Genomic DNA, 23,906 nt, shown 5'->3' with positions numbered 1-23,906 from the left:
TTAGGGTTCCAGATACGGTAAATATTTGTTGACTCGTAGCCCACGAGATATCCAATCCACGCGTTGGGGTTTAGCTTGAGGAGGCGTTTTTCTTTCTTGAGAGCATCGTTCGTCATTGCGTACGCGCGGCAGCCGTAATTTCGTAGGTGTGCTAGCTGAGGCTTTCTTTCTGGATGAGGTATATTGTCTCTTTTTGCTAGAAAGGTGTGAAAGACTTCGTATGGTGATAGCCAACTTTGACGCTTCTTTGGCGTTCTGTTATAGAGGTAGACTGCTGCTTTGTAGATTTCTACCCATAAGATTTCTGGTGGAAATCGGGCAGCTGCTCTCATTGTTCTCGCCTTTATTTTGATCACACCCCCCGAGCGTTCTGCGCCACCATTCTGATCTTGCGAGTGTGGTGCGCAACGTTCGATACGGATTCCGTTATTTTCCCAGAAGGTCTTGAGAGCTTTGGATCTCATCAATTCATCGTCACACTCGATCACCTTAACTCGAAGACCATACTGTCGTTCCATAATCCTTAAGAATATGTTGACAGCGGTGATAAGTATTGGTGCCTTGCGTTCAGTGAGATAGAGATCAAATACGTAGCCTGTTTTTCGCTCTGTAAATAGCATTACTGAGCTGAAGCCTTTGGGGTTTGGGACCAAGTCCAGAAAATCGATAGCAAAGCGATCGCCAATATTCCGAGGCGTTTCTCGTGGCTCGCGTCGAATCTTGCGCTTGGCTTTCGATATCCCACATGCTGGGCATTCGTAGCTTGCTGGTCCGCGTAGCTTGCCGCCTAATGATGAGACTTGAAGGTGTGCGATTGCTTCAGATCCTGGATGGCCAAGCCGGCCGTGCCATAGCTTGCCTGTGCCTTCACTTAATCGTCGGCCAGTCCATGAGGTGCTTCGTTGAGTGTGGAGTGCTGCGTTCAGCGGCCTATCTTCGATTATATACTGCCCGTATTGGTCGGAGATCTCGCAGATGACTGATTTATCTTTCCTTCGAAGGCAGTTATTCGGAGCCTCGTTGTCCCAATGGAAACCTTTCTTGTGAAGTTGTCGAAGTGAGATCAAGTTGCAGGCAAAGCCTTCGCAGTATGCTACATCTTTGAGTAATAGTCGGCGAGTTCCGGTAGTGGTGGTGAGCTTGATCATCACCTCTCCGTAGCCAAGGATCGGAACTTCTGTGTCACCTGCGTAGACGAAGTCTCCGTAAGGCGCTGTCCTGAAATTCCTGAATCGTTTCCTATTGTGGAAGATGTGGAGTGTTGTTCCCGAATCTAGGATTGCGCAATTTCGAAGAGGGTAAGTGCTTGCACTCAAGGCGGCTTTTACGAGTAAGAACCGCTTTCTTGATTGCTTATATCGGATTGGCTTGGTGAGTGCTGCTGAGAGGGCAGCTTCGGATCTGAATATTGCCAATAGTCACAACTTCTTGCGCCTCTCCCTCGCCTTCTTGACCTTCTCGGCAAGTTGTTTGTCATAGTCGAGAACCTTCGCGATTCGTTGTTCCAATGCCTCACTTTTGGTGTCTTCGAACCAGTCGGGGGTTTTTCGCAGCGTTTTCCATCCGATCGAGCCTTTTTATATGGTCGCTTTGGAGGGGTATCTTCTGAATCGCTCTGCTGGCGTCCCCCTTGATCTTGCCGTTCTCCACGCTTTCTACGGTGGCTTTTCCCCTTCTGGGCTTTTGCTGAATCCCCAGTGTTATTGTCGTCAGCATCCTTGCCGTGGAGCGTTGGAAATCCTGCGTCGAATCGGACTCGCTTATTGTTGATTACTCCACCGAGGACTGACTGCATACGAGCTGCTAGCTGGTCGTGAGAATAGATTCCTTCGAGGATATCCTCCTCTAAGGTTGCAAGCTCTCCAAGTGCCCATGTCTTTCCGTCCGGGATATTCTTCAATGCTTCCACAAGGTCTTCATACCACGAGCTTGGTGTTGCGATTTGTAGAATTTCGTGCTCAACACCATCGTTTACCAGCTTTTGCCATCTGGTAATCCACTCACTAAGCTTCCGGTCTTTGCCTTTGATCTGTGCGAGGTGCTTGGTATAGTCGTCTCTAATGCCTTTCGTGATGTTCTTTCTGAAGGGTAGCCATTGGTCTTTGATTGCCTGGTAAATTTCTGGGAGATCGCGCCGCTTGGTGATGTGTTGATAGTTTGGGCCGATACTCTTCAGAACCCAATTCGAAAATGCTGATCTGGCGCCGGTCTTTGCGTTGTATACGCTGAGGTTGGCCTTGTAAAGCTCGAATGCAATCTTCCAATTTGTTTGACCCATAGTTGAAAGGTCAGAGAACTGCGTAGCCCTGTTGTGGATATTGTCTTCCTCCTCTTCATCCTCCTCTTCTTCTAATGTAGAATCATCATAATTATGATCGCCGTCGTCTGGGTTGTGATTGCTCTCCTCAATCTGTGATCTTCGAGTGGCTGCGGCAGCAGCGGCAGAGGCAGCGCGCGTCTGGGCTGCACTGCGGTTGACTGAGTGAGCGTTAGATCCACTAGCTCTGCTCATTACCGGTGCGTTATGGTCATCGCGGTTGGTATTGTTGTTTATGTTGCCTCTACGCTGGGCTTGCTTCTTCTTCTGGAAGCCGTCGAACTGAGGTACTTTTGGTTCAGTAGGCCAGGGTTGTCGTAGTCGATGATTCGGATTGACGAAGTCGTATATTCCTGCATGTTCTGCCTTCTTCTTATATGCCTCTGACCACCTATCCCAGTCACTGGGCTTGGTGAACTTGGCATTTTCGAAGTCTGGCTGTGCTGTCATGGCCGTGGTGATGATTTTCGTTGCGTTTGGTGGTTTTTATTTTAGGAAGATGAGGAAAATGATAATCAGAGGTAATCTGTAAGGCAGGGATTTTTGAAATGATATTGGTGATTTTGTAAAAGGTAGGTAGCGAAGTGCTGCGCCCGATTTTCTTAATCGCAATGGCTTGATATCGTTTTGCGTGATCAGACTGTTAATTGTTGGATTCAGCACTTCAACTTTCTTTATTGATCCGTCCTCCTTGTTCTTTTTGGTCCTGCCAGAGGGCCTCTATTATAGTTGTAAATGGTGGCAATGGTGGTGGCAAAAGCAGCCACACCAGCTGAACTGGCCACTTCATTTCAGCTCCCCTGAGCCTCTTTTCACCTCGGATGACCACACCAGAGCTCAGCTGGGATGAGCTCTATTCCACATGCAACCCTTGTCCATCTGACAATAGCCAATCCAACACGTATCACCCTCCTCCCGCATGGCTTCACCGGTAGGATCATTCACGCCGTTACAGTCCCTGTCGACAACCCTGCAGCCATCATCAACCGTTCAGGCCACTTACCGTGGTCTTCCACTTTATTAGGGATCGGCACTCTTCAATGTTTTTAGTGTCCAGATGATATTATTCGGCCCGAGTACCACGCCAGCACAAACATTCAGGGATTGGAGTGTATTTCCTACAGACGCTTTCCCGGTCACTTACACACAGTTTCTAATTCACTTTACACACATAATTATGCCAACAACTCGGGTATTATCCAGACACAGGTCAAACCCAACCCATCAGATCCCCGAGTCGTCCTGGAACGGCGCGGATGCATTCCAGTGGTTCGACGGGTCGGCGTACCACGCGTCCCACTCGCGGCAGACCCTGCGCGTCTCGGCCAGGCGCGCGTCGGTCAACATTTTCTGCAGATCCGCCTGGCGCTCGAGGATCTGCAACGCTAGCCCGCTCGACGCGTGCCACGGGATGTGGCAGTGGAACAGCCACGACCCTGGGTTGTCGGCCTTGAAGGCCACCACCACGTACCCGTTCGACGGCAGCAGCACCACGTCGCGCCGCGGCGGGTTGTCGAACTTGAGTTTTACATCGGGCAGCTTGCTCGAGTCGTTGCCCTGTGCGAGCAGCGCAAAGTCGTGGCCGTGCAGGTGCATCTATTTACCGATCGAATTAGGACTGGCAACAGAGGGAGACACGCAAGACTCACAGGGTGCGCCACGGGGAAAAAGGACCGCGTGTGGTTCGTCGAGGCGCCGTTGTTGCCCGGCCCCGTGATGACCAGGTACACCCACGTGTCGTCGTCGCCGTCCTGCGTGATGACCACCGAGTCGTTATTCCACGTCGTGTTGTGCAGGTCGAGCAGCGTCGGCCGCCCAAAGTCCAGCCACAGCGGGTGGTCGCCCATGGCCCACCACGAGAAGTTGTCTGCTCGCTCGGGCCGCGCCGGCCGGTTGACCTTGCCGATGTCGAATTCTGGGGTCAGTGCTGATGAGGGGATTGTTAGTCGAGTCGAGGCACACACATAAAAGAGTCATCCTAATAACATGAAAGAAAACAGGGAAAAGAAAGCAGACGCACAGGAAATTGACGCCGGCGGGATCTTCCACGGCAGCACGGGCACGAGATGGGTATAATTCTCATCGCGACACGCGGTGGAAAACCCATCGCGGAAACTCGTCGGCACGCCCCTGCTCTCGTCATCGTACCGCAGGATGCCCTGGCGCTCGTCGGGCTCGTTGCCCGTCTCGAAGCCCTTGCAGCCGTCGGCCGGGATCGCGCGGATCCAGTAATCGCCCGTCGCCGACAGCGCGCCGTTGTCGAGGGGCACGGCGTTGAGAACCACGTGGTACCGCTGCCCGATGCCTACGGCGATGTGGCTGACGTTGTATGGCTGCACGGGAACGAAGTCGGAGGACATGACTGTGAACTCGTGGTTGTCGATGCTGAAGATGTAAGTCGTGTCGACGGACGTGTTGATGATGCGGAGGAGGTATTTCTTGCCCTGTGAGCTCTGTGTGAGTATGCGTGGATGGTGATAAAAAAAGTGTGTGATGATTGCTGACCTTTGTCACCGTCATATTGAACTTGTCCCTTGGAAAAGCACCGGCAAAGTTTCCTACAAAGTTGAGATCAGCCCCTGCTGTCAGACTCACGGACAAAGGAAACCTACCATGCCCATTGATGAGCACGCTGTTCATGGTGGGGAAGCTCGGCTTGGGGACGAGCTCGCGCTGCCAGTCCTTGAAGGCGCTGCGGTGGTTCCAGTCGGTGATGATGAGGGGGTTCCGGCCCTCGTCGTAGCTGGCCGACGACGGGCCAAAGACGGTGATGGGGCCATGCAGGCCGTCGGCGTACTGCAGCGAGTAGTGGCTGTGGTACCACGAGGTGCCGTACTGCGTGGCTCGGAATTCGTACGTGTAGCTGTGCTGCGGCGCGATGGGGCACTGCGTCACCCCGTTGACACCGTCCATCTCGGTGCTGTTGAGCTGCCGGAACCCATGCCAGTGCACCGTCGTGCCGTTGAACGTCAGGTTGTTGAACACGGTCACCCGGATCAGGTCCCCCCAGCACGCCTTGATCCAAGGGCCGGGGTATGAGTCGTTGAACACCTTGCCGTCGGGGTTCGCGATGCCGTCGGCGTTGAAGGTCTGGTTGTTGACGACCAGGTAGTAATCGCGCGGGATGCCCTCGGGCCATTGGTTCTCGTAGTCTGTGTTGATGTCAAACTGTTTGGAGCCGTCTGAGTTCTTCAGCCAGCACGTTCGGTCGTCCGCGGTGGAGCAGCTGGACCACTGTTTGCCTAGACTCGGATACTTGCACACAAACTCCTCACTGGGGTCGTCGGGTCCGTTGGGTGCGGGAAACTGGGGGAAGTGGCCCCCGGGGCGGTGGACATCGCCCGTGAACGGCGACCCGAAAGTGACCTGGTGTAAAGACGAACCATACTCCAGGAGCGATGATGGGAGCAAAGCTGTGAGATAGAGGGCGAGCGCCTTGCAGCTCTCCAGAAGACCCATTTTGACTTTTGGGCCCTGACGACTGTGAGAGGTGACTGAGGGGGCTTGGAGGGCCGGTTCTGCCAGACGGGCAGGGCGGGCGGGCAGGGCGGGCGGGTAGGGCGGGGATATGTAGAGGTTGGGTACCTTGCAAGCGCCAGCGACGTCGTCTTCGAGTGATATATCCCATTTCAATTGATGACAACTACAGGCGAATTACCACCCTGGCTAACTTTCACCTCTGGCTGACTTTCACCTCTGGCTGACTTTCACCTCCGGCTGACTTTCACATCGGTTAGCGATTTGCGCCGTTCGCGGTTGCCATGACCCACCGGTGTCAGTATTGGGGGTGAAGTATTGACTGTCTTTTGGTGACGGAAATGTCCTGAAACGTAACATTTCACACAAACCATGATAAGGAGGTCCGGGTCTGGGAGTACAATTCCGGCGAGTGAAATAAAGAGACTTGGTTGTAATACAGTATGGAATTTCACAGTTCAGCGCAGAGAGGTCAAGGTGGTGTTGATCTCTTGAAATTCGAATGAACATTGGATGGTGCGGGGTGCGGCGACACTATCGGTTGGACATTGTCATTTTAGGATGAGATGCGGCGCGACTGGGCGCGCTATTGAGGCCTAGACAGAGCTGAAATACCACCCTCTATTCCTCAAACAGCGCTAGCGAGGCCCAGAACCGATAAATGGCAAGCCGGCACTGATGGCCAGCCAGTCACAGGCCGGCACTGATTGCCCGCAAGCCACATTTGGATAGGAAGCTTGGCTGACAATCGATACGTCAACCTCAGCTCGCGTCTTGCACCAGCCCACCAACGATGGCCTACCTGTTACAGAACGCCAATAAGCCTACGTCCGAAACCCGACAGCCAGGCGCTCGGTTCGGTGCAAGGCTTCCAATGGCACATGGACATTCTTGCATTTCACGGGGCATTTTTTGCTGCTTGCAGTTTGTGCTTGCAGGTGGTCAAATATCCGAGCAAGGGTGAGACGCGTGCGGTCTAGGCCTGGGGGAGGAATGCCCAGCGGTGCGTGCTGGCCCAAAATAGGCATACGCTGAACACTGAAGACTGGCCCAGTCCCGAAAGCATTACTTCTTGCACTGGAAGCCTGCCGAACATTGAAACAGCCGAGGAAATAAAGAAGGGTGACACTCCCCAATTCCGCTCTCTTGCTCTGCCATTTTCCTTTTTCGTCCCTTTTCCTGTTCAGTGCCGTTGCGCATGCGCGCTGCCTCCTTCGGCTCCCCCCTTCCCCGCAGTTGCGATTATTTGTAAACACCACACCGAGCACGCAATGGCGGCCAGCTTCTTCTCACGAACCGTCACCAAGCGCATCATTGCCGGTGGAGCCGCAGTCGGCGGAACTGGTGTTGCAGTCAACCAGCTGTCAGGCCCAAGTCTGGCCCACACCGCCGCGGAAGCCAAGGCCCAGTTCGAGACATCATGGGGGTACCTGAATGTGGTCAAGCTGCCCGACAACTGGACGGGCAAGGTCTTCCGCATCAGAAACGACTACCCCAAGCTGCCCGGCACCTTTGACATCGTGGCCGCCAAGACGCTGGCCGCCAAGAACGTGGCCGCCAAGGGCCAGCTGCCCACACTGCCCGGCCCAGACCTGCCCATCCCGGGCCTTGATCCCCTCAAGGAAGCGCCGTGGCTCGATATCGACTACAAGGAAGACCCGCTCGAGTACTGCGCGCGGGTCAAGCTGTACTGCTGGGAGGGCAATGTCAACAGCGAATTTGACGTGCACAAGAACCCCATCCGCCCCTGGTACCATGCCCCGTGGATGCACTGGAACGACAATGGCCGGGAGCCAGTCCACGGTCTGACTTTCGAGCGACCCACCAAGGCGGGAGAGCTTTCGGACAAGCAGGAGACGGTCGTGCAGGCGTGGGCCGTTGGTTTCTACAACTGGATCGGTACGTGGTGCTTCCTTTGCGTTTTTACAATGTCTCGGTGAGCTGACCGGACACCAAACAGGCGCCGCAACGTTTGGCGAAATCTGGGAAGACCCGGCCAAGCCGAACTGGGAGACGGGAGTCTCGTTCCGTCCCGGAACATGTGTCTTCAAGGTAGGCAGTGATTAGGGCGGCATCCGACGCATGGTAACAAAGGGCTGACACAGAAGACGCAGATTCTCATGACGGAAGCCAACGAAACGCAACTCTTCAATCTCAAGGACGCCCCGACGATGCAAGCCGTATGTTCTCCCCGCCTCGGAGACTGGAGATGGCTGCCGCTGACCGGTCTAGTTCATTGCGACCCCCGACTCTGTGAAGAAAAACAACGCGAGTGAGCGCAAGACGACACCAACCGATTTGCGACTCCTGCAGGTTGATTTCGCTGTCCGTGACGACCGGTCGCCAATCGGGTGGGTATTTGGCACGTTTATGTACGATGGGAGTCTGACCCAGCACAAGAACGTGAGTTGCCCCTTGGCAGATTTGGATGTTGATCTCGAACTCGATCCTCTAACAAAAGTTTGCAGACGTGGGACCGCATCATCCCGGTCGGCATCATGTGGGGAAATGACCCTAACCTCACCAAGCAAGATTACGCAGACGGAAAGCGTCCCGTCGAGTCTTGGATCAATCCCGTGGCGGACGATCTCAAGAAGAGGCTGGGCGGGACACGAGCGTCGAGCCCTTGGGGCGTGTCTGGGAGGCTGAACGGCCCTGGTAAGATAGCGAAACTTCCCACCCTCGGCTGAGTGGAACCACAGCTGACAACCTGCAGTCGACAACTTCAAGTCCGCGTGCACATCATGCCACTCAACCGCCGAGAACTACCCCGACGGCAGCGTGAGCATGATCCCGCCCGACACGTGCGAAGCCGAGCTGTGGTTCCGCAACCTGCTCGCGCCCAAGCAGTCGTTCACCCGGTGCAAGGCCACTGGCGACTACTCGCTGCAGCTCATGACGGGCTATAACAACTATCTCAAGTGGGACGGCGTGCAGCAGGGCTTCAAGCACAAGGTCAAGGTGTCCATCCCGTTCTCTGCCGCCAAGAAGAGGGAGGCCGCCATCGACGCCAAGAGAGCGCCGCTGCGGTCGCAGGAGTGAGTTGTTGAGGGGAAGCTGTAATTTCATCTGTATTATTCTTGGCAGTCGTTTTCTTCGAATCTTCGAAAATGCCCATTAGCTTCTGAAATATCCTGCAGACTCGAGAATGTCCATCAGCTGTAACTCGGCCTTGTTCAGCAGTCCGGTCGATAGTTGTTGCCCGTATTAAAGGCCCTGTCAGCTGACGTTAGCCCTGTGCCGACCCGACGGGCCGTAACCAACGGCCCGACCCGGTCTACGCTTGGTGGCCTGAGTTGCGGCCTGGCAGTTGAAACTGTCCGGCCTAGATTTCTGCAAACAGCTCGCTTTTGATGAGGTAAGGAAACGAGCCATTGCATCTGATGGTAGCTAGCTACCTAACAAGTTTCAGCGCATCTGGTCCATACTCAAAGGCTCTTTCGAAAAATGTAGCCTTCCTTGATTATTGGCTAAGATATGAGGAATTCCCTGGACATGTTGAGTGCTTAAGGAGGGGCAGTCGAAAAGCCGGTCGCCGCGTTCTGACGGTTCATCTGTGGGTCAAAGGATTGCAAGTAGCGTACTAGGTCGGTTCGCACCTTCATGACATGGCCACCTCGAGGGGCAGACGGTCTTTGCACGAAATACCGTTTTCTGAGCTGAATCGTGTCGGCTCTAAGCCTGAGCACAAAAGTTCCCGGTTGGTGGCTTGTAAGTTACAGCTCTCTGCCGCGGTGTCGTGTTCTGAACTTTGTAGAGCGATTCTTGACGCGCGGCTTGGCTTCGAAATCAAGCAAGGATATGCAATCACGCTTCTATTTGCGGTGGACGAGGTGGTCGTCAACTGGGCTGCAATAGTCCTTCCTTTTTCAGAAGCCTTGGTAGGAAAAGTCTCTAAGGTGGAGAGGGAGAGCAGAAAAATCGGGCTGAGTTTTACATTTGAGGCTCCTCCAGGAAGCTGAGTATCACCGCACAGTCGATCGAATGAGACAAGGCTGCATTTACCAGGCTATATTCGTAGAATCTAAAGCTAAGGAAAGAAAGAAAGAAGGAATCGAGAGCGGCCGGGCGGCTGGTCGGCCGTGGGGAAATAGTTGTGGGCGCTAGAGAGTGGAGCTCCTGCAAGAGTGCACGAGCCACAAAGCCTAAAACCGATGCGCCCAACCAGCGGGTTTTGGCCCTGCCGTGACACTGAGGTACATAGCTGTCATTATGGAAGTCTTGATATGCCACATCATCACTAGTTAGATCGTATCCTAATAGTTATGCACTCCATACGCTAGGACACTTCATAATCTGTAGAATGGGAGTATCAAATATCCCTACAAGGTCCAGATATACTGGGCGACTGTCTTATAAATGAGGTTGGTTAGCTACTATTACGCCTTAGGTTCTTAACCTCTCCAAAGCTTCATTAACCGGATTGACGGTCTGTTGTCTATATATTTATTGTTACGATCCTGGCTCAAGCGCGCAGGAGGCTGCACGGAGCCTCCCGCTATTAGCTGGCGCAAGGAAGCGGGGTAGTTCCTGTCACGGCGCGCAATGGCCGTAGCAGTACTATATAGCTTACTACAGGTTGCAAGTTGTCAACTTGCAATTCTGGCATCCTTTTGGGGGTTCTAGCGCAGTGGTAGTGAGTGCTGCAGGCTGGCGCCGTCACAGTTCCCCGCTTCACACGAGTGCAGCCAATAGCAAGGCGGTCAGCGCGATCAGTATGATCAGGGCGATCAGTGGGAACTGATCGCACTGATCATCCAGGACCAACGCCCTGATTGGTCCACCCTAGATAGATATATACGACGACCGTAGCCACGGTCTTAGATAGTTCTTGCTTGGTTCTTCAAGCAAGCAATACACATTCACTGCGCTCATACACTTTGAGTGGCATTCCGATTTGACTGTATTACCCGTGCGATAGGAGCTTGCCCTTTGTTCTATCTTCATAATTACCAACCCCAGCATTCTGTGGAGCCCGTGCTCCCTTACAGACAGACGACCCTAACAGTCGAGTGGTTTGTAATAAGCACGGGCTCTGTCACGGCCGGCTTGGAATGAGGGCGGAACTCCTCTATTGGGCGCTATAGACGAAGATTCTAAACTAAGGGGAAAAGGGAAAAGAAGCTCAAAAGCCTCCCCTCGCGAGATTCTTCCAGGGCGTCTCAAGGTGGGGCTCTGGCCGAGCTTCCATTAGTCAGTTGGGTGGATCCACCCGGCTGGCGTCTGATTAGTCAGAGCGCCTGGGAGGCCTGGAGGACCAGGCCCTCACATCCAGCACCAACAGTATGTGGGTAAGGCGTTCTACATCGACGACGAGGGTGACAATATCCGCCGACACGGCAAGGGCAGGGTTATGTTGGACGCCACCGGTTGCTAGGAGAACAAGCCCAACTACCCATGCCTGCGGGTCCACAAAGTCCGGCCAAGATATTCCATTCTCGGGCCGTGTGCTGCCATTAAGCTCGCCAATCTTGACCCGAGCCGGCTTTCTGCCGAGGAGCTTCTGATCTGCAGCCCGATTGAATGTGCGGCAGCTTGCAAAGATGGGGTAGGAGACTCTCTCGAGCTAGTCTATTTGCCGCTCGCTGCAGATGGGCTAGATCGCCCTTGAAAATAGATCGAATCTCCTTGGGTCAGTCCCGCAACACCTAGCTCGGAGAAAGAAATCAGATCTTTACGGTTCGATGTTCCTGGCCGGTCAGAAGGACTTTCGTCTGGTGGATCCCGCTCGATATCGTTGCAAACCGTTTCCACATACGAGGTTGGGCTGTTAAGGTGCCGCTAGAGGATGAAGTTCTAGCCGCGGGAGGCAGAGGGGATATCTTTGTCACCGATGATGGCCCGTAGTCTCATGACCTTGTCCATGAGCTCGAGGATTGAGACGACCTGTCAGATTAGCCACATGCCAAGTCACGTGGTTGACCCCGGTCGTGGCGCCGATCCACCGCAGGGGGAGGGCTAGTGCGCCACAACAGAGACTTCTAGAAGAACGGGCGAGAGCCAGGAATTGAAAGAACACACAAGACTACACACAATCGAACCTATCCAACCGTGCAACTGACTGAATCCAACACGACCAATTTTGCCGAGCCTAACGTGCCCTTGTGGTTTTCGAGGACCGTGTCGACCTTCTCCATGACAGAAAAGCAGTTTTTGGTGATGTCGAGGACCTGTGACTAAAGCAATGGGGGGATGATCTTATCGTCACTCACGGCGGTGTCGTCCTTGATGAGCTCGAGCACCGGCTGGAGCTGGGTCAGCTCGCCGGTCAGGGCGGTCAAGTCGGAGCGCGCTGTCCGATAGCCGCGGACAAAATCGATCACTATGAATGCCGTCTTGCCGATTCCACCCAGCAGCGCGAGACAGGCTGTTGAGATGGACAGGGGATCCATTGTTTGAGCTTGACGGTTGGCTGTTGGGGAAACGCCAAAATGCCAAGCGCCGGCGACATCATCCTTCAGAGCCGAAACTCAGCCACATTCGCTTCAGAGGAACTCGTGGAAACTCACCGCCAATCACATCATTGGAGGCTTTCACAATCACTTCGACCAATAACGCACGATTACCTAGGAATTATGTTTTTATCTATTTTTTTGTAAATTTTTCTTATCTTTCATTCCAACATTCTCAGGGGCCTCGTCTATGTTTACGCGATCGGGAAAGCCAATATCGAAACATTAAATAGCAGCTCGGTAAGGACTGGAAGGGGAGTTTGGCGAAGGGAGGCAGAAGAGGTTGACCTACTTCCACTTACCCATGATAGCCATGAGAATAACACCCATGAACAGATCCCCAAGCATGAGGCCAAGACCAAGAGTGCTGCGAGGGCGATCAGTGTTGAACATGAAGTCTCTAGCAAGAACATCAACAAAGCTCACATAGAGCATGATGCCCGCAGAGATGGAGTCGAGCACACCCGAGGCCACCGAGGGGTGAAAAGCATGGCGGTCGTAACCCTGAGCGATGCCAACAGTCATGGCGATGGGGGTAGCAAAGCTGTAGAAAAGGCAAAGAACGCAAGGGATCCAAGCCCAAGCCATGCTCTTGGGGAGCTGGACGGCATTAAGCCGAGCCCCGAGACTAAGCCCCTCGAAGATGGTGAAGAAGACGAATGCAAAGTACATCATCGACTTCTCCGAAACAGTGCTCATGTTTAGTCCAATAACGACCGCGTGCATGATAATAGTAATCTCAAAGACTAAGAACGATGTGAACTGAGCCCACAAAGCCCGAGCAGTCGATGGAATAGTGTACTGAGCCTTCTCAGCATCGGTTAGAGTAACAGCCTTAGCCCAGAGCTCAGTAGAAACCTCGAACATGAAGAAGAGCAGAGCCGAAGTCATGGCAATAGCCGGAGGCCAAGAGAACTCAGCCCAGCCATAGGACATGCCGACACAGGTATTCGGACCAATCGACTCGTAAGCCGAGTCGAGCAGGTGAACGAAAGCCGTGGCAATCAGAACACCGCCGCCAAAGAAGCGGAAGAAGTCATAAACATGGCCAGGGACCTTGAAAGGCAACTTGGCCGGGGGGATGATGGGGAAGGCGAAGGACAGAGTAGACAGGATGATGAAGAAGAACATGGCAACGAACTGCACGACCTCATTTTGAGGAGTCGTGTCGACGTTCCGGCGCGAGTTCATGTAGCAGATGATGTCACGAACATTGTCCGTGTCCAAGTTGGCAATAGCCGGGACGGCCTGAGCCGCAGATCCTGACATATTGAATAACAAGACCTCTATCTGGGAATGAAAAGAGTGAACTGTCCCCTAATGGTTTGGAAACTCTTGAGCGATGCAGAATACGTCTAATTAAACTAAAACGAGTCGTCCTTTAAATACGAGGTTTGCCAGATTTCCTCACTATCGTAGCCAAACCAAGCGCGACAGTTGTCAAAAAACAGGCTCCTACGTAGAGAGAAGCATAAAGCCTTTCATTATGTAACAATTGTTGAGGCTAAAAGGGGCTTGGCGCATGTAATTTTGCATACTCTGGGGGGATAAAGAACGAACTTTAATAGTGGCGATATTTGGTTCAACGTTCTCCAAGAAAGAACCTTGACGCTTATTAGACCAACTTCCTTTAATATTGCTGTACTTCAAAGGAATCAGTAGCGTTAGAAATTTTGGCCATTTTATAACTTGTTCATCGTTGGGCCACGAAGAACTTGCCCCAATCATTTAGGACCTCTTGAAGCTACTAAGTGTACAACAAAGAGGAATGGGATTGAACTGAGTTTAAAGTGGATAGCTAACAAAGCCTTGTGGAGAGTAGACGTGGGGTTTGACATGATAGGCGGAGCAAACTCTAAAGAGCTGAGTTAATTAGAGCTCCGAGAATGCAAATTCAGCCCTCGTCTAGTTCAGGTAACCTCGACCCGATATATGAAGAAGCCCATATCGGAATGGAAAATAAAAAATCTATGGAGCTAAAAGTCCGAAACCCCACGGTCAAGGTTATCACACTCGTCTTGATGCTCGTGCAAGCTTTAGACTTGCTCTCCTTCCTTTACTCGGCCGGCTTATGCTCGGATTGCTCTCCATCTGCTGCCTTATCTCCCTCCTCTTTGTGGTCTTCCTGGCTATCCTTACCAGTATGCTCGGCTTGCTGTCCTTGCACGTCTCCCGCTCCCCGACATCTCCCGCTCCCCGACATCCAACCTCCGTCTGCTGTTCGCTCTCTGCAACCCCCAACTCATCTGCCTTGTATTGTTGCCGTCCTCTTTGTTCCATCTCCGCCTCTCGGACGTTGTATTCCAGCCACTCCGGATCGGCAACAACTCTGGCGAGTTCTATCCCTGCACTTTCTGGGACGCCCCGCCGATATGAATGGTTTGGGTCCCGCTTGAGATGGCCGAAGGAATAGAACGGCAGCTGCAGCGTCTGCATCTCAGACACCAACTCCGCTATCTCACTCTAGTTATCGGAGAGTCTCGCGGCGTCAAGCTCGTGGGTCAACTCGTCCACGAGTTCCTCGGGGTTATCGGCCTTGGAGGCGTCGCCCTCGTTCTTTAGCTGAACTTGCTTGACCGCGAGGCCCAGGGCCAGAAAGCGGAAGAGCCCGAGAAATCGCTGTCCATCACGGGTGCTGGAATTCGTGAACCGTCTAATGGCGACTCTGGCTTCATTCATGGTGCATGGGGTCTGGCATATGCGGTCGAGTTCAAGTAGCTCGGCGGATTTCTCCGTCGCCGTGTCCCTGACGAGCTCGAAAATCTTGTCGAGCCCGAGACCTTTGACTGAGGACTAGATATCGGATCTCTTCAGCTTGCGTGCCAAGACGGCCGCGAGAATCTTCTTTGTCTCTTTCTTTTAAGCATCGTTAGCGGCGGGAGGAACGGTGGTATCATCGGCGAGATTGAGAGGCACAGAGATGGTGAGGCCTACGGTGACATCCAACGTGAGAGTCTTGCGGCCGACACAACATTATTATGTTTCGGGGATTTTTGGGGGTTATTCATACTCGGGGGCAGATTCCTCGCCCGTTGGTGGCTTCGCGGAGGATTTCTCCAACTACTCATGTTGATTTCTCGACTTGCGCAACTATAACCGACTCGGCTACGTGTTTTCTAGAGGAAGTCGAAGATCAAGTCTAAAAATCAATCCAAGACTTAATGCGGAGGATAAATACCTATTCCGAGGTTTCTCCAAATAATGATACGATGGTGGATACCGGGCAGCATTGCTGGGATTGGTAACGCGCCAAGCCTGGCAGACTTGCTCTGAACTAGCAACAATTGCGGGGGTAATTGGCGTCACGGCGGCTCCATCCACCCGATCACAAGCGGCGACCCATCATGCCCGGTAAATCGGCCCAAGAATTGCCCTACGAGCATTGGAGCGAGTGCACTGCGGCGCACCATGGGGAGCAGAAGGCAATAGTCTTCTAGTGCCTACCACCATTCCACAACAACACGTTACAAGTTCCATATCCCAAACTACCCCTTCCACCACCCCACCATCAAACTTGAAACACGGCGTCATTGTGAATGGCCACACCACAAGACCCCGAGACACCCGCCCGCCCGCCATCCGAGGGCGGCCCACCACTGTACAGCGACCAGCACGACGCTCCCGACGAGATTCTGCAACCCACAATCTTCATTCTGAATGACCGGTTCGTGCACGCCGAGACGGCCGACTCAACGCCATTATACGAGCTGTCGCGGCAGATCCACGCCCAGGGGGCCGCGACGACCACCATCGAGTTTGAGCGGCTCTCGTACCGCGTGCGCACGTCAGCCGACGGCACGCCCAGCACCATCACGAAACGTAGCAAACAGCTGTACAATCTGACGCACCTGCAGCCGTGGCTGGCGCTGGACTTCCTGGGCAAGGTGCAGCCGACGACGCGCAAGGGCCTGGGCGAGGTCGGCATCCGGAAGAGCTCGTTCCCGCACACGGGCCACCGCGCCGTGCCCATCGTCTCAGACAGGAACGGCGGCGGCGGCGGCAGCGGCAGCAGCGGCAGCAGCAGTGCAGCGCCGGCCCACCTGTTCGCCATCAAGGAAAAGCGCCACGGCCTGATCGATTGGATTGATGTCGATGGCAACGTCGTCGCCACCCAGGACAGCAAGAGCGACGGCGGCCAGCACAAGCTGCTCGTGGCCGTGCCGCTGCCCCGCCGCACTCTCGACGGCCTCGTCGCGCTGTGGTGTCTCTGGCTGTGGCATCTGCACTCGGTGGACACGCGCGAGAAGCTCACCTGGAAGGAGGGTACGTGTCTCCATATTGATTATGCGTGATGGGAACTTGTCGAACTGACTCTTTCGGCAGTCAAGCGAATATTGCAAAAACCGCATGAATTCAAGGGCGGCTTTTTATGACATGTGAACTTGTTTGGCCATTTTTGGCCTCTCAACTAATACATACCTACCCAATCTAGGTGGTGAAAATGGTAGGCCCAAGTGTGTGTAGCGAAATGGCTAGTCGAACAGGCCCTCATAAAGATATTCACAAAGGACAACATTCCCGGCATGCCTGTTGTCAAGAGAGTTGTATACGACAACTCCCCATACCTACAGCTCGGGGCTATATTTGAGGATGAAGGAACTATCGACGGCCTGTACAAACTACACGAAGAGCTCTTCAAACGCAGGCTTGGACTAGACCAATAGTCTAACATCGCTGAACGCCTCACCCTTGTTTATGGCGACATGAAAACAACCTTCTTTATTCGCCGCATTAAGCTCTCGCAGTTAGAGGCTAGCGGGAAGTGGGAGCAGAAGAAGTGGCTTGTCCCTGTGCCTGCTTTCTTTCATATTGAACTTAATTATATTGAGTTTCTTTTCCGGGTTTTCTGGGACTCTGGTGACGATAAAAATAACGTCACAAACGCTATTGTTTCTTCTGATATGCAATTCTTCCACCGGGGCAAGAATATTACGAAAAACAATATCAAATATCACCAGGTTATGCCTCTATTAATGCACGGCTATAGTGTACGAATTCTGGCATTTGTTCTTAGTGAATTGGTGGAGAAAGAATATATTAATACCAACAGCCTCAATGTCGAAAATGTCCTCGAGAAATAGAAGGGCCTAGACCCCGATATTCTTGACGATGCCGTCAACTCTGTTTGGGAGAAACTATTCACATATAATGCCTGGATTAGGCGTTATTCAGCCCTTATAGAGGGCAACTTCGTTGACAAGGAGTTCCGAAGCCAGTGCCGCCTTCTTCAATATACCGAGATTCTCTTCATCATACATGAAGCTATTCGCTGCGGCGACTGGGGAACTCTCAGGGACATTGTAACGAATTTGCCTTTGTTACTCTGGGGAGGAAAGTAGTCAAATTACGGCCCTGAGATGTTCTATTTTGCCTGGCTTCTACACCCTCGTATTAGCGAAGATCATACAATGCAGGCCATTCTGGAAGGTGTGACGGCGTTTAGCAACACCCACTACCGCTACACCACACCTTCCAAAAGGATGCCAGAATTACAAGCCGTCAGGCTGCAATTCTATAGTGGGTTATAGTATGGTCACGCACCCGTAGGGCCTTAGCGCCTACCGCCGTGCCGTGACAGAAGGCGGCCTTATTCGCTATACAATAGCTGGAAGTGGTTACAAAGCCATAGATCTAATGCTTGAGCATATTAATGCCTTATATGCCCTTGATATTAAATATAATAAGAATTCCACGCATGACGTATATGCTACCTTCTCGCGCTTCGCCCTGAACGGTAATTTCCTTATAACTATTTGCAAGTCGGTCGAGACTCTCTTTGAGAGTAAATAGAAGGGAACTCACAAGGCTGCGACCCTACTACAGACATTATTTCGTACGTATGTAAGCTGTATAACGATAGTATTACTAAGCGGAATAATAAGGAGGAGCGCCCCGAAGTATTCGATGCCCCTGATGTCTTCGAGAGAGGGCTATTACAAACCACTCGGCTGTTAGGGTCGTCTGTCTGTAAGGGAGCACGGGCTCCACAGGATGCTGGGGTTAGTAATTATGAAGATAGAACAAAGGGCAAGCTCCTATCGCATGGGTAATACAGTCAAATTGGAATGCCACTCAAATTGTATGAGTGCAGTGTGTAAGGAAAGGACACCCCAAACACCAGCCGCGCGCACAGGGTGCGCGCTCACCACCTGTTACCAACTGGCCAGAACACTGCCAGTTGGCACAAGCCATTACGCCACGCCATGGCGCCCCGGGCCTGAGCCCCTGAGCATGTATATAAACGTGGCCCTCGCCCACCTTCCTTTGCGAGGGCCAGGTTGAAGTCTCACACCAATACTACTCGTTGCTCGCCCACCTTCTTACCTGCATTGTGACCACCTTGATCTGGCGTACCTGCCTTCTCTTACACAGTGAATGTGTATTGCTTGCTTGCGAGATCAAGCAAGAGCTATCTAGAACCGTGGGCACGGTTGTTGTATATATCTATCTACTGGACCAATAACAATGGTCCCACTGTCCCGTGGTCCCGCGTCCGGGACGGCGGTCCTCCGGGGCTGTCCCGTGTCCCCGAGCCCAAGTGCTCGGGACCCTGGGACACCTCTGATTGGTCCACACTAAACAGGGAGTGCCCCACCTTCACGCATTTCCGCAGGGATTCGTAACATCAACCTTCTACACACTTATATTTTAATACATTACTTTGGTAAAACCATCATTTCCCCATCAGTAGGTTATAGAAGAAAAAATCATATGCTGAGGATGCCCCGCGCGAGCGTATTCTATATCCGAATTTTCAATTTTTTTGGCCCTCTTGTGGCTGCATAGTTGGGATGAAGCTGTCGGTAAAAAGACGGAGAGGTCTTGATCTTTTTTCGTTTGACGCTACAAATGTCACTTCTAGACAAACGTGCATAATAAAAACTACACCATTAGATTTCTGAGCGTCTCAGTATCCTCAGACATATGTTTATGTAGTTTTATGATATGTGGTTGTTATACAATTGAAGGAAAACAAATCTACATTTTTTCCATTTGTATGGCGGTTGACACGCCCTTGACGACTACCGCAACATTACTCTCTCAGACCTCTTTTTCAGGCGTTCTGTGCAATGTGTGTCCAAGTGGGTCTATCTGAGCCACAGCAAAAATTTGCGGGTCACAGGATACGAATGCGGTCTAGGGTGCCTTCTTTTATGGGGGGGCCGCAGGCCCCGGGGCTCCTTCCACGCCTGAAAAAGAGGTCTGAGCTTGCTGAGATAACCTGTGACCGCTAAGCGTCGATGACGAGTGTGGTCCGCGGGGCGGGAGTTATGGCTCGGGCGCGGCTTCCCCAAATCCAACCCCCAAACCTTGAGTTCCCCTCCGCCCGATCGGTTGGGGCAAGTCCTGGCCGATTCAGCACCATTCCATTCGCCTTTTCCCGCCATTTAGAACTCCGCCATCATTTCGACACCGAACTCCAACTCCCGCTATTTAGAACTCTGCCATCGTTTCGACACCGAACTCCAACTCGCGAAGCCCGCATTACGTATTCACCCTTATCCCGCATCACGTATTCACCCTTATCCCGCATCACGTATTCACCCTTGTCCCGCATCACGTATTCACCCTTATCTGCCATTACCAGTATCGGGTATAACTAGAATGGCGCGTAAGTCTATGCCCGAGGCGGTCGCGGGGGTGCGGCTGCCCAAGCTGCCGCCCGAGATCTGGCACATGGTTTGCTCATACCTCGACACGGCCGACGTGCCCAGCTTTCGCCAGACGTGCCAGGACTTTGCCCACCTCGGCCAGCCCTTTGCCCTCCCCGAGATCGTCCTCTACCTCCACCAGAGCGACTTCAAGAATCTCTGCGTCGTCGCTGACCACCCCGTCAAGTCCAAATACGTCCGGTCGCTCATCTTCATCCCCCATACGCTCCCGGACCCCAAGCTCACCTTCGACCAATTTGTCCGAAAATACCACCACCGAGAGAAGATAAACATGTTCACCAACACGGCCAGCCGCTATGGCGGTCACAGCACCCGCCCCTTCAACCGCCGCCAGCTGCGCGAATACTACGCCGCCTACGAATATGCTCTCCGACAACAGACCGAGATCCTGCAGCAGCCAGGGTGGGCGACAATCGATTCGTTGGCTGACAAATCAATTTTCAATATTCGTCAATTATTTGCTGACAGATCAACGAATATTCGTCAGTGTGGGTCCGAACCACCACAATCTGCTTAGTCATCCAGATCCTCCTCCTCCACCTCCAAGCTACTATTTACAAGGCCTGACCTTATCCAATGCTTCAAACACTCAAGAAACTCAATAGTATCTTCACCCAGTTGCATCCTTTCCCAAGATATTGTACGACGACCCCCAGAAAACACTCGCTCTGGCTCAGCACTCATTGCAGGAATTGATAAAACATTGATCGCCAATTGAGATAATCTTGGCCAGCGTCGTCGTTGTTGTCCATTCAACCACCAGGATAATGCTGATGTTTCGATCGAAATTACTGCTTCTGAGATATACTCTTCAAACTCATCCTTGACGTGTTGCCGTGGAATAACATCAAGATTTTGAGCAAGAATGTCGAATTCATCAAGATCATCAATTTGCATTGATGGTAACGTTGGAGAAGTATTTGCTAATTGATCCTTATGCTTCTCCCAGAGTTCTCTGACAGAGTTGATTGCTGGCCGTATCCATTTTTTATCCCAGTTTTGCTTGAGATATAAGGTTCGTCGTGATGGGTGAAAAATCACTGCTGCTGCGTAAAATGAAGACTCCTCCGTCTTTAGATAATATTTGTCGAATATTGCCCAGCTTTTCTCAATCCGAGAAGATAGGAAAGGATTTGACTGATATACTGAAAGGCTTTTTTTGAAATGCTGAATCAGGATATCCATAGTGAATAAAACTCGGTCGATTGTTGCATGATCTCCTTCTGTTGCTTTTGTTGCTCGAAAGAATGGATGTAGGAAAGTTGATATTAATCGAAGATTCTCCCAATCATCTGGAGAAAGGTAATCCTTTTGGAGAGATTCATACCAGAGTTTGATATACGAATCAAGTGCAGCTTCTTTTTCAAGGGCAACTTGAATCATTAAATACCAACTGTTCCACCTGGTAGAATTATCCAAAGGGATCATTCGGCCAGCAAGCTGAATAAACTGGCTAATTCGAGTAGGGGATCCTCGGATATGTTTGACGATATTATGAAGTTTGATCAGGGGACTCAGATCAAAGGAGATCTTCACCTCCTTCACATTCATCTCTTCATTCTCTTCATCAATATCTTGAAACAGAAATGCTTGAACAGCAAGGTTGATGATATGGCCATTACATCGGATTCGATTATCTGATGATGACCAAGGGATTGCCATTTCGCTGAGAGTTGTTTCGAGGGCTTTACAAAGCTTATCGTTGGTAAAAGCATTGTCGCCGATGATTGCCCCGATTTTTGAAAAGATATTATAATCCTTCAAAACGCAGAGAAGAGCTTCGTGTTGTGTTATTGCATGGTGTGACAAAATAGATGGGAGGCCGATAAGTGCTTTCTGAAGGGTTTCCGATTCAAGATCAACGAAATGAGCACAAACTGCAAGGAACAGTTTCTGATTTGGGGAAGTCCAGACATCAAGAGAGAGGTGGATTGTTGAAAGGGATGATTGAAGCTTCTTCCGAACGATGTCCTTATTCGAAATCCAAGATTTTTTGATATGCTCTCTGATTGTCGAGTGTGATGCGATGACTTCGTTTGATACAGCTGGATTGAGGGCTTTGCAAACGGTGTGAAAGTATGGACTTTCAACAATCCGGAAAGAAAGGCTCTCAACAACAATAAGTGAAGCAACCGCTTGTGTGATAACCTCTTTATTTAACACTCGTTTCATAATTTGAGCGTCTAACTCAGAGGTCTGGTTGGTCACCATTGCTTTCTCGTATAGAGATTGCAATACAGTATTGCTGAGATCATCGACGTTCCTCGATTGGTTGGTAGTTGTGATTCCATGCTTGGATTTGAGGTGGTTCCGGAAGTTGGTTGTGTTTTGAGCACCCCATGATTCGCAATATTTGCAATAATACATGCGGTTTTTGCCTTTTCGCGCTGGCTCGTCGTCTTGTGGTGGCCGAGTATGCTCTATAACAGAGCTTGAGCCTCGGCCTGTATCTCTGGATATTGAAGAACCCTCAGAAATGAAAGACATCTTTGTGGATTAAAGGAATTGATGAATTGGTGAAGTTTTGGTGGTTGGGTTGCGTTGGGCAGCCAAACACTTGTTGGGTGGCAGGTTGTGCTTAGTCAGCTACGAATATTCGTCAATATCCGCGATATTCCGGATCGGAATTATCCGTTGACGAATAAGCGAATATTTTGATTCGTCGCCCACCCTGGCAGCAGCACCTCGACTTTGCTTGCCTCGCCGATGTACTGCCCAGGCTTACGAATCTCAGAAAGATTACGGTCTCCGTTGGTAACTGGCATCGTGAGGGACTCCCAAATCCGGCGAGCGATCCTTTTCACGCCACCATGCAAAGGCCATTCACCTATCTACAACCCTCGGGCTACCGCGCAATGGCTGCTGTCGTCGACGGCCTCAAGGGCTGTGAGTCGAAGCTGTCTTCGTTTGAGGGCGGGACCTTTAGCTGGAAGTTCGTCGAGCAACTGCCCCCGCCCGACCTATTCTCCTCCCTGACCAACATTGCCTTCGACTTTGAGGTGCACGAATTAGACCCGGACTCCGACTTCTACGTTCCCGATCCTGGCATTCCTGAATGCCGCGCCCTGATGGCGCGTGGAGGCCTACGCGACTTCCTGGCCGGCCTGCCCTGCCTCGAGTCTCTATCGATCAGCTTCGTGTTAAATGCCGATACTATGGACATTGACTACCCCGCGAGACTGGAGGACATCATTAAGGCCGGCCATCACTGGCCTCGCCTCAGGTCGCTCAGCCTCGGGGACATCGAAGTCAAAACCCAAGAGCTCATCGACACGTTGACTCTGCACCAGGACACGCTGCGGCGACTCGAGTTGCACGACATTCGGTTGTCGACCTCTTGGCTTACATTTCTCCCTAACGTCTCGGAGCTCCTAGAGCTTGACGAAGCCTCTATCTGGGGAGATATCTACGGGGCCAGACAATTCGCGCTGGGGCTGGTCTGGGTTGAGCATTGGGACATGGGAGAGCCGCACCTGTGGCCAGACGACTCTTTCCGGACCGACCTGGGCGCCTATCTCGCCAACGGGGGCACGTGCCCCCTCAACCACAACAACCAGGGCAGGAGACTGTCGCCAGGCTACGACCCGTTCTCCCTCGGGCTAGGGAACCTGTTTTAGGCCCGACGGACGGACGAGGCTGGAGCTATGAGCTAGACGTTCAGGGTAGAGACGCAAGTGTATTTCTAGCATGTGCATTTTTGTTTCAACACGGATCTTTCAATCTCCCACCGGGGGTCTAAGTTCGGTGGTGCACTAATCTAATTCGCGTATCGTACATTGGCTTCGGCTTTATTGGCTTATTGATAGCGAAGGCTATCTTGGGGGATACATTGGCTGGATTGCTCGAAGGGTCCAACACTCCTTCCTGCACGTAGATTAATGTGTATTGCTTGTCAGAGTCTACTTGGACGTTGGGTCCTGGTCGTGCCTGATCGCTCCCGGATGTGCTTAGTCTCGCCCTTGCCTGTCTTGACTGCCCTTTCCAGAT

At 52.1% G+C, this 23,906-nt stretch overlaps 8 protein-coding genes across 8 annotated transcripts; 4 read left to right on the top strand and 4 right to left on the bottom strand.

Moving 5' to 3' along the window:
- Positions 1-1,418: 1,418 nt before the first annotated feature.
- On the bottom strand, positions 1,419-2,767 carry B0T26DRAFT_750786 (uncharacterized protein; the record flags this gene model as incomplete). The annotated part of the gene is made up of 2 exons (XM_060445280.1): positions 1,419-1,573; positions 1,798-2,767. The coding sequence occupies 2 exons, from the start codon at positions 2,765-2,767 to the stop codon at positions 1,419-1,421; spliced, it is 1,125 nt and encodes a 374-aa protein (XP_060299445.1).
- Positions 2,768-3,541: 774 nt separating this feature from the next.
- On the bottom strand, positions 3,542-5,776 carry B0T26DRAFT_675081 (multicopper oxidase-domain-containing protein; the record flags this gene model as incomplete). The annotated part of the gene is made up of 5 exons (XM_060439787.1): positions 3,542-3,913; positions 3,967-4,244; positions 4,338-4,761; positions 4,823-4,875; positions 4,930-5,776. The coding sequence occupies 5 exons, from the start codon at positions 5,774-5,776 to the stop codon at positions 3,542-3,544; spliced, it is 1,974 nt and encodes a 657-aa protein (XP_060299444.1).
- A 1,289-nt stretch (positions 5,777-7,065) lies between these two features.
- Positions 7,066-8,836, top strand: B0T26DRAFT_853177 (uncharacterized protein; the record flags this gene model as incomplete). The annotated part of the gene is made up of 7 exons (XM_060447665.1): positions 7,066-7,314; positions 7,417-7,693; positions 7,755-7,846; positions 7,909-7,974; positions 8,027-8,197; positions 8,263-8,452; positions 8,511-8,836. 7 exons carry the CDS (start codon positions 7,066-7,068, stop codon positions 8,834-8,836), a joined length of 1,371 nt encoding a protein of 456 aa, XP_060299443.1.
- Positions 8,837-11,590: 2,754 nt separating this feature from the next.
- B0T26DRAFT_750783 (uncharacterized protein) lies at positions 11,591-12,186 on the bottom strand (the record flags this gene model as incomplete). The annotated part of the gene is made up of 3 exons (XM_060445279.1): positions 11,591-11,680; positions 11,857-11,970; positions 12,007-12,186. 3 exons carry the CDS (start codon positions 12,184-12,186, stop codon positions 11,591-11,593), a joined length of 384 nt encoding a protein of 127 aa, XP_060299442.1.
- Positions 12,187-12,534: 348 nt separating this feature from the next.
- On the bottom strand, positions 12,535-13,515 carry B0T26DRAFT_750782 (ZIP zinc transporter-domain-containing protein; the record flags this gene model as incomplete). The annotated part of the gene is made up of 1 exon (XM_060445278.1): positions 12,535-13,515. The coding sequence occupies one exon, from the start codon at positions 13,513-13,515 to the stop codon at positions 12,535-12,537; it is 981 nt and encodes a 326-aa protein (XP_060299441.1).
- Positions 13,516-15,782: 2,267 nt separating this feature from the next.
- Positions 15,783-16,619, top strand: B0T26DRAFT_750780 (uncharacterized protein; the record flags this gene model as incomplete). Its single annotated transcript, XM_060445277.1, has 2 exons — positions 15,783-16,509; positions 16,570-16,619. The coding sequence occupies 2 exons, from the start codon at positions 15,783-15,785 to the stop codon at positions 16,617-16,619; spliced, it is 777 nt and encodes a 258-aa protein (XP_060299440.1).
- A 165-nt stretch (positions 16,620-16,784) lies between these two features.
- Positions 16,785-17,444, top strand: B0T26DRAFT_262477 (uncharacterized protein). Its single transcript, XM_060434054.1, has 2 exons — positions 16,785-17,234; positions 17,297-17,444. Exons 1-2 carry the CDS (start codon positions 16,950-16,952, stop codon positions 17,351-17,353), a joined length of 342 nt encoding a protein of 113 aa, XP_060299439.1. The 5' UTR covers positions 16,785-16,949; the 3' UTR covers positions 17,354-17,444.
- Positions 17,445-22,571: 5,127 nt separating this feature from the next.
- On the top strand, positions 22,572-23,728 carry B0T26DRAFT_262432 (uncharacterized protein). Its single transcript, XM_060434053.1, has one exon. The coding sequence runs from the start codon at positions 22,730-22,732 to the stop codon at positions 23,534-23,536; it is 807 nt and encodes a 268-aa protein (XP_060299438.1). The 5' UTR covers positions 22,572-22,729; the 3' UTR covers positions 23,537-23,728.
- The last annotated feature ends 178 nt before the right edge of the window (positions 23,729-23,906 follow it).

The sequence above is a fragment of the Lasiosphaeria miniovina genome (genome assembly GCF_030549165.1).
Source record: "Lasiosphaeria miniovina strain SMH2392-1A chromosome Unknown B0T26scaffold_3, whole genome shotgun sequence".
Taxonomy (NCBI): domain Eukaryota; kingdom Fungi; phylum Ascomycota; class Sordariomycetes; order Sordariales; family Lasiosphaeriaceae; genus Lasiosphaeria; species Lasiosphaeria miniovina.
This window is presented reverse-complemented; position numbering and strand designations above follow the sequence as displayed.

What these genes read in the sequence shown, in the direction of transcription:
- B0T26DRAFT_262477 (XM_060434054.1), top strand. Translation starts at nt 16,950, where the DNA reads ATGAAAACAACCTTCTTTATTCGCCGCATTAAGCTCTCGCAGTTAGAG. An exon ending in TATTAATGCACGGCTATAGT is followed by an intron (nt 17,235 to 17,296) that starts GTACGAATTCTG and finishes TAATACCAACAG; the next exon opens with CCTCAATGTCGAAAATGTCC.
- B0T26DRAFT_262432 (XM_060434053.1), top strand. Translation starts at nt 22,730, where the DNA reads ATGCAAAGGCCATTCACCTATCTACAACCCTCGGGCTACCGCGCAATG.